General features: G+C 41.9%; 1 protein-coding gene across 1 annotated transcript in view; it reads left to right on the top strand.

The window, feature by feature from the left end:
- The window catches only part of RALGAPB (Ral GTPase activating protein non-catalytic subunit beta), a 131623-nt gene extending 123798 nt beyond the window's left edge, over positions 1 to 7825 (top strand). The window contains 1 exon segment of the mRNA XM_032789267.2: positions 2850 to 7825. Within this exon segment, the coding sequence (XP_032645158.1) occupies positions 2850 to 3043 (194 nt within the window). The 3' untranslated portion in view covers positions 3044 to 7825.
- Positions 7826 to 8527: the final 702 nt, after the last annotated feature.

Below are 8527 nucleotides of genomic sequence, written 5' to 3'. Positions count from 1 at the left end.
TTTTTGTCCATGCGCCCCTGGCCGACCTCAGCGAGGCCAGCCAAGAGCACCCATGACAGCAGCAGACAGTACAAAAGGATTGATAACCGTCATCGCCAATTTCCAAAGGCAAATGGTGCAAAATGACTGATAACCATCATCTCATCGCCAATTTACAACGGCATACAGTGCAATAAGGATGGTAAATGTCTGTTACCTTGCAAAGGCAAATGAATGCTGCTGTGTAGCACTGCAGTACTGCATCTGTCAGCAGCATCCAGTACACATACAGTGACAAAAGGCAAAACAGGCTCCATGGTTGCCATGCTATGGCGTCTGCCAGGGCAATCCAGGGGGAAAAGGGCATGAAATGATTGTCTGCCGTTGCTTTCATGGAGGAACGATTGAGTGACGACATTTACCCAGAATCACCTGTGACACTGTTTTTGCACCATCATGCATTGGGAACTCAATCCAGAACTACAATGGGCGGGGGAGACTGCAGGAACTATGAGATAGCTACGGGATAGCTACCTACAATGCAATGCTCCGGAAATTGACACTAGCCTCGGTACATGGACGCACACCGCTGAATTAATGTGCTTAGTGTGACCACGTGCACTTGACTTCATACAATCTGTTTTAAAAAACCGGTTTATGTAAAATCGGAATAATCCCGTAGTGTAGACATACCCTGAGATCTAAGAATGTCTACACAGCCTGAAGCAGTGAGTCGCTTAGTCCAGGTCAAGAGATGTGGGTAACAAGGCTCGCGTTTGCACTCTAAAAATAGCTGTGTAGACAGTGCATTGAAGTTGCGGCTCGCACTGTGAAACCAAATCCCTCTCTGGGCCCCAGAGCCCAAGCTCCAGCCCAAGCCGCAACTTCAAAGTGTTGCCTACACAGGTATTTTTAGATTGCTAACATGAGCCCCGCTAGCCCGAGTCTCTTGACCCTGGGCTGGGAGGCTTGTTGCTGTGGGCTTTGTAGACATCCCCTGAGACACAAATGTAGTCAGCTACCAAAGGAAACATGTTAAATACTCCCTTGTTGAGTATTTTGTCGCAGTGTGTTCATCCCTTGTAGTCCAGCTCCAAGATACAGGGGAAGGCTATTGAGCTTCAGATACTAAAAAAAAAAAAAAAAAAATCCTCTTTCTCTCGCATCCCAGTAAATATTGCCTTGTATTTCCAGAAACACCTAATACTTTTCTTTCCTGTCCTCATGGATGGATACATGGCTATGGTCTTCATAGATATTTGCCCTACTGGAACTTCTGTGAAAAGGAGGCAGAGAATTCCATGCCACTGACTGTTTGTTTTTTCAAAAACACATTAAAGCACAGTTCTGCTCTGAAAATAATTTGGGGCTCTAGTTTTTGTTGTTTTTTAGTTACTTCAGGTCTGATGTGTTCAGTTCACTGGTAACAAAGGTTCTGTAGGCTACATTAGGCCATTGGTGATACCTGTGCGATCCTATTGTCTTTCAGTGAGTTTGCACAGATGTAACTGATTGTAATTTGCTAGGCAAATCTGTTGATGATGCATAAAACAGGTTAGAATCGAGATCGCTCTCCCAGAACTATGCTGGCTTTGCCATTGTAACAAATATGATAGAGTAAACCATACTTTGTCACTAAAGTTAGCAGATCTAGTTCTGTACACAGCCAGGGAGCAGAACAGCAAGAAGAAATTGTGTTTGCCGTGACTTCTTATGGCTGAACCCACACATGAACTTGCACTGGAGTAACAAAAGTGTTCATTAAAACACACACTGTTGTTCAGTACAAACTGATGTGTGGGCTCTATTTCAGAATGAAAGTGGCTAAAGTCTTATCAACTTGTTAACTCAGCGGGAGCCGACACACAGATTTATCCTGGAATTAAATTAGTTTCAGGAAATGGACATAGCTGAATAGGTGCACATTTGTGTGTAGCCTCAGTCCTTAGAGTTGGAACACACTAGATGTTAAGGATCTGATTGTGCTTTGCTAAGTCTCCACTCAGACTGAAATGTGAAGGGTCCTTTAGGGAGCCAGCTGTGGCTCTTGGTTCTCTGCCAGGCCCAAGTCTAGCTGAGAGCACACTAGGGCTGCTCTAATGTGTGCCAGTTGGCAGCAATCCATAAGGATAGCTGGGGTAGGAAAGCACACCCAGCATGCTCCTCCCTGTGTTGGGAGCTGCAGGGAGGGTGGTGTGAGAGTTGGTTAGCCACTTCTCCTCCCACTGGGGCTTCCCCATGCCAGGGGAATACTCAGGTAGAATAATGCGGTCAGTCCCTCCCTCTCTTGGTGCCTCTGGGATAGGGTGGCCCAGAGAACTTGGCCTTAACAGAATTAAGTTTTACGCACTCTAGTACTTTCATTCTCTGCACTGCCATGCGAGAGAGCTGGGTAGGACTGCAGCTCCCCTTGACTCCCAAGTGGGCCAACATGCTATAGAGGTGGTGCATTCAGCCCCTTGGGACTGGGAGAGTGGGGCAGGCAGCATGTTCCATCACTGGGGTGGCTAAGACTCAGCTTACAAACTCTCTTTTGCTGGCCAGTCAAGGAATAGCAGATGTGATCCTTCATCCAGGCCGTGCTTTGGCCAAACAAGGAGCCCAGCAGACAATCTCTAAAGCATTATGTTGAAAATTTTGCTTTTAAAATAACGCTTAATAACAAAGAGACCTCTCGGTGGTGGAAAGTTGTGATTCCTCACTAGCTCCCCTTGAACAAGGATCACTTACCCGGAGCACTGATAACAGTTGCCATTGGGCTCTAGCTGGGACAAAGCCCAGATTGAAATGTCCATCCTCTAGCTGGGAAAGCAGAGCAGGAGAAGTGGGATTGATTTATTTAAACTTAGCACCACTTTTTTCTCTTTCAGGTTTCTTAGTGAGACAAACAATAATAAATATTTGTCGGAGAAAGAGATTGGAAAGTGATTCATACAACCCTCCACATGTCCGCCGAAAACAGAAGATAGCCGACATTGTCAATAAATACAGAAACAAGCAGCTGGAGCCAGAGTTTTATACCTCACTTTTCCAGGAGGTTGGGCTCAAGAACTGCAATCCCTAGACCAATATCCTTCCAGGACAATTAGATCAGAGCTTGGTGACTACAGTAATCGAAACAGTTAGACAACCAAAAAAACCCAAACCACCCTGCAAAAAATCTCCCTCTCAGTCCTCCAGAGTAGAGAGAAATGACTCTGTGGATACCATGCAGGAAGAGTCAGGAATGAATAGGTTCTCAACCTTCAACATCCTAGTAAGACTACATCTTTAAACACAACTCCATGTCCCCTGCACAAGAGGAGGCAAAAATTATCCCACTTTCACCATTTAAACATTTTCCCATTCTGTTTAAAAAAAAAATATATATATATATATATATAATATAGCAAGTATGTCTGAGAGAGGCTTGAATGCGGCTCTAACAGCTTCCCGACTTCAAAGAAAATTGCAGATGCTGGGCGTAGGTTCAGGAAATAACAACTAGGGCTTTCTTCCTCACTGGTCCAGGAGATTTGGTTCAAGAACTAATCCTGAGACCAGTTCCTTCCAAGACATGAAATCAAGAACATGGTAGCTGGAATATTAACTTACCTTGCCCACTCACCCACTGACAACCAGCCACTGCATTCCACACCAGTCCTCCTGGCTGCTCAAAACATCTCTTAGCACAACCTTCATTCTCACCTAATTACAGGAAGGAACAAATATCTCATCCAGTGAGAAGGACGCACTGAATACAGACCTCCATCTCTGCATAGGGGGATGGAAAATGAAATACAGATAAACCTGACTCCCACATCTGAATGAAAGGTGTCTAAGTGCACACATGCACAAAAGAAGAAAGGAACAGAGTCATCTTCCCTTCACATCTGCTGGGAAAGAGACTCCATCTCGGAGCATTAACCATCCACTATAAGGAGTTAAATAGAAGTTCTTAAAAATACCTCCAAACTCAATAGAAGAGACTTCTCTGACCAAGGCCATTCAACTCCTATAACAAACTGAAGGAGAAAAAAGTTAGTTCATAAACATCAAGTCATGAAATCCATAGCTGAAGTGCTGTGATTCCATAGTTACCTCTCAATAAATTCCAGAATTACTGCTGGTGTTCGCATGACTGAGTTTTATGCATATTTACACTTATACCAGGTATACACAGAAAACCTGAGATTACCTTACTTTCAAGAATTTTTTTCTACTAGATAAGAGTTGTCTTGCAGTTGTGTATAAACAAAGCTAAGGCATTAAGGTCTGTTGCAAGATGTCACTTGGTTTTAATACTATTTGGTTTTATGCCGCTATTTAAATAGCACATTATAATGGTTAAATTGCCTGCTTGCTTACCACCAGATCAAAAATGTGTGTCTCTAGAAAGACTGTTTAGAGAGCTGTATGCACAAGGACTGTTACAGGAGCCGTGTTTACTGAGTGTGGTCCAGAACATTTGCTTTACTTTCGCTGAAATGATTTGGGGGCTTGCCCATTAGAGAATGTTTAACTCTTTTTGATATTTGTGCAGGTGTCAGGCGGTTCCTCAAACTGTTAAACTATCCCCTAAAGAATAATCATCCATCGAATTCGCTTTCTTCTCCACCGTGGGATGATCCAGGCTGCCACAGCCTGTTTATAGTGACTATTGTGCAACTGGCTCATAATTCAGCATAAAATACTATAAAGATGCTGTGTGTTTAGTTTGTTCATCTCAAGTAATGGCTACTGTTTCTGAAAGTGGTTTCCTTTCCTAAGGACTGATGGAAGTGGCCAGTTCCCCTTTACAGCAAGGAGAGCTGTTCGTAAGCTCTAAACTCCTCTATTCCCTCACTTTAGTGAGCACAGGTCAAAAGTTTTCTCCAGAGTGCCCCCCCCTTTCTGTGTCATAAACTAACAATTAAATATAAATATTTTTAGTCCCAAATAAAACATGCCTGTAGCATGACATGTGGGTTTTGCATTCTGTGACTAATGATGCCTGTTCTGTCCTCTGCAAAGCTACTGGGTTTCTATTTGAGCTCTTATGCTCTTTAGGTAGAACTTCCCCCCTGCTGGGCTCATAGTGCCCAGCCCCCTTTCCAGGCATCTGCCTTTACATTAGGATACCAAAATTGTTTTATGCAGTGCACAAACTCTCACCGAGGGACATGTTGGGAGGCAGAAGTGAGATTGACAAATATAGTACTGGAAATTCCAAAATCCACTGTAATATGATGCTGAAAAGTGTAATACAACGTTCAGAATGCCTCTTCACCGCCCCCAAAAAATTCAATTTGCATTGCAATGATGAATTATCACATGATGAATAGCTGAAGTTTGTCAGAGCATGGGGGGTGATGTGTGGTCTCTTCTGATACAGTAGATCAGCAGAAAGGATTGGTGTGAGGAGGAGGAGTTTGGCAGGTTTATTATAGTTTATTATGAAAAGACATTCAGAGACTTTTAATGCAAATCGCAATAAGTTTTGATATTTATTTAAATTTTATATTTTTGAAAGTTACTTTTTGCAACAGTTCTGACTTCCAAACAGGCTTAGTAAGGAAAGTATTTCATCACACAAGACTAATATAACAGAAGTGGTCTTCCATAAAGAATAAATTGGAAAAAGTGCCCTAAAAATCCCCCTGAAAGGACTTTTGAGGATGTGACAAAGGGGAGGGCGGGGGTTGGGTGATGGAGTGTGCTCCTTACAGGGGGCTAGAGCACTAGTCACTCAGCTCTGGGAATCTGGATTCAAATTCAGGTGGATCACAAGTGAAAAATGAGACCACAAAGAAACACTGCGAACATTTGCATGATTGCTGGCCCTTGCTCATGCCATGTCCAGGGGTCAAATAGCAAGGGATTGCAGCAGGTCGGATGTGAAGTCCAATGGTCGAGTTGTAGAGGGAAGCTTGTGGAGCATCTTGCCAGTGCTTGTTCAGTTCATGAGCACTAAATTTAACCACAATCTTTATGTACCTATTTGATCTATTATGACCGAACACATTTAGTCCACTGAATAAATGGCATGACCAGTGCATGTATACTGAAGTGGTGTAATGAACGTGTTGAGCAATCAAATGTCTGCACATTATCAATAACTTCTTAAAAAACAAACGACCATATTTGTTTGACCAATGTATGAATATTATAGATAAAGCCAATAGTTCACATATGGACTGCAGTGGGCTGCAAAAGACATCTGTCTGTTGTTCAGGCCTGAAGAAAAGCATCCAAAACATCAAGATGTGTATTGAGAGGGGCATGAGTATTTTTTTTTTTTTTGATAAGTCCAAGACAGCCAAATAGTCCTCACATTTTATTTTCAGAAAGATTAAAAATCTGCTCTTGGGTGAAGACTATTTCATGGTTTATTTCTGAGTCTCTAAGCTCAACTGAGACATGAGTTGTAAGTTTTTACTGTACAGGAAGGCACTCACCATGAGCGAACCCATATCACTGCTGTATTTATCCAGAGCCTGGGGAATGGGGCTTTATACCTTGCTGATGCAACCTTAATTTGGTTTTACAATTGGCTGTTTAACATGTTACCACATGACTGTTACTGCTTGGCCATTAATGGTTTTTCACTTGCCTGAAATAGTGAAAAGGGTGGAACTTCTGGAGAGAGACTGTCCAATATAAAACTATAGTGATTACACAATGACTCCTCAGTAGAGCCAGCATATCACCCTGAGTATTTACCCCAAATCATTAGACTGCATAAGCGAGATTTGACTTGGTCATGCTTAAAGGAACGCTGACAGATTAAAAATCCAGATTTCCTCACGTTTCTAACACCGTAGATTATTACAACTGAAAATTAAAGCCCCCCACAATTTTCTTAACACTTAAATGGGCTAGTTACTACTAGCATTTCATTCTTGGTAGAAAACATATTGACTATTTCACTTGCATATAGTTTATTTTCTATCGAGTAACAGGCACCAGCATGGCACTACAATATTTGGGTTACAAACATTACACAGGTCTCTATTTAAATATTCCTTTTTTCCCTTTTTAGATCCTGAAAACGTTCTGTTGGGGTCTGTAAAAAACATTTTTAACTGACAGTACCCTGTTTAATAAATTATTTCAGTAGAATTTGAGAAAAGGTAACATACTGTCATCTTGTTAGTATTTCTGCATTAGAGTTGCAGTAATTTTAGGACCTTACGTCTCTCTCAAAGAGTTATGAAGTATCTTTTTTAAAGTACTTAAAAGGGTATTACAAACTTACAGCAAATGAATGGGAATACTCATGTCTGTGAAAGATTAGATACCTTTGTGGACAGCATCTTCAGAGAAATTATAGGAATCAAGCTAGTCATTTGTAGCCTAACATCAAATTGCTGGCTTCGCAACAGGTAGCTGTGCATTTTTTCTCATGCAGTGTTCTGAGTGTTTAGCCCAGAAGGATAGCAAAACTAAATGTGACTTTTAATGGTGAAAAAAGTTAGATATGATTCAATGATCACACAGTTTAAGGGTTGATGTCTTTGAAGAAACCAAACGTATACTGTTTCCACATTGGGTTTTAGCAGGCGTGGTTTGAATTGCGATTGCCAGGTATCATGTGCTTAAAATCATGTACACTTTGTGTGAATTTCTGTATGTTGCCAAGATATGATCTTTTTGTTCCTATTGTATTTTTCTGTAAATATTCCTGGCGCTAAGTTGTAAAGTAAAGGCAAACTGTAAATATGAAGATGTGAACTATGTTCCCTTGTCTCTAGTACTTATCTCTTATTTGTTTAGGGAAGGCACAAAGGCTTGTATGTATTTAGGCCAATTCTTTGTCCAGAAGAAACACATCAGATATTGAATGTAACACAATTAGTCCAATAAATTTTAAAGAAATTCTTATCTAGTACCTGTGTGGTGGTCAATTTGTGAGCATGGGTTTTTGTCCAAGCCAACACATTCACCCAACATATTCTAATGGCTTTCCTTAGAGATGTCCACAGTCAGCATGGAGGTACTGAAATAGCTGCTCTGTAGCTTATGTCTGGTTACAGAGCACAGGCCTGGCTTTAAGCAAACCAAGACCCCTCAAGTCACAATCTAGGAAGGTAGTGCCTCACAAGCACACAGTAATTTATCCTCACTACACCCCTGTTACTCATGGGGAACTGCAGTTCAGAAAGGCAAAGTGTCACATGGTGTCTTTGGCAGAGCCTGCAATTATCTCCAAATGCATTGACTTAACCACAGGACCACCTTGTTCTAACATAAGAACATAACATAAGAACGGCCGTACCGGGTCAGACCAAAGGTCCATCTAGCCCAGTACCTGTCTACTGACAGTGGCCAATGCCTGGTGCCCCAGAGGGAGTTAACCTAACAGGCAATGATCAAGTGATCACTCTCCTGCCATCTGTTTCTATCCTCTTACAGACAGAGGCTAGGGACACCATTCCTTACCCATCCTGGCTAATAGCCATTTATTGACTTTACCACCATGAGATTTATCCCGTTCTCTTTTAAACGCTGTTATAGTCCTAACCTTCACAACGTCCTCAGGTAAGGAGTCACAGCGTTGACTGTGCGCTGTGTGAAGAAGAATTCCTTT

Source organism: Chelonoidis abingdonii, chromosome 14 (assembly GCF_003597395.2).
Source record: "Chelonoidis abingdonii isolate Lonesome George chromosome 14, CheloAbing_2.0, whole genome shotgun sequence".
In the NCBI taxonomy this organism is placed as follows: Eukaryota; Metazoa; Chordata; order Testudines; family Testudinidae; genus Chelonoidis; species Chelonoidis abingdonii.
The sequence above is the reverse complement of the archived record's forward strand: the minus strand, read 5'-3'. Positions and strand labels throughout refer to the sequence as shown.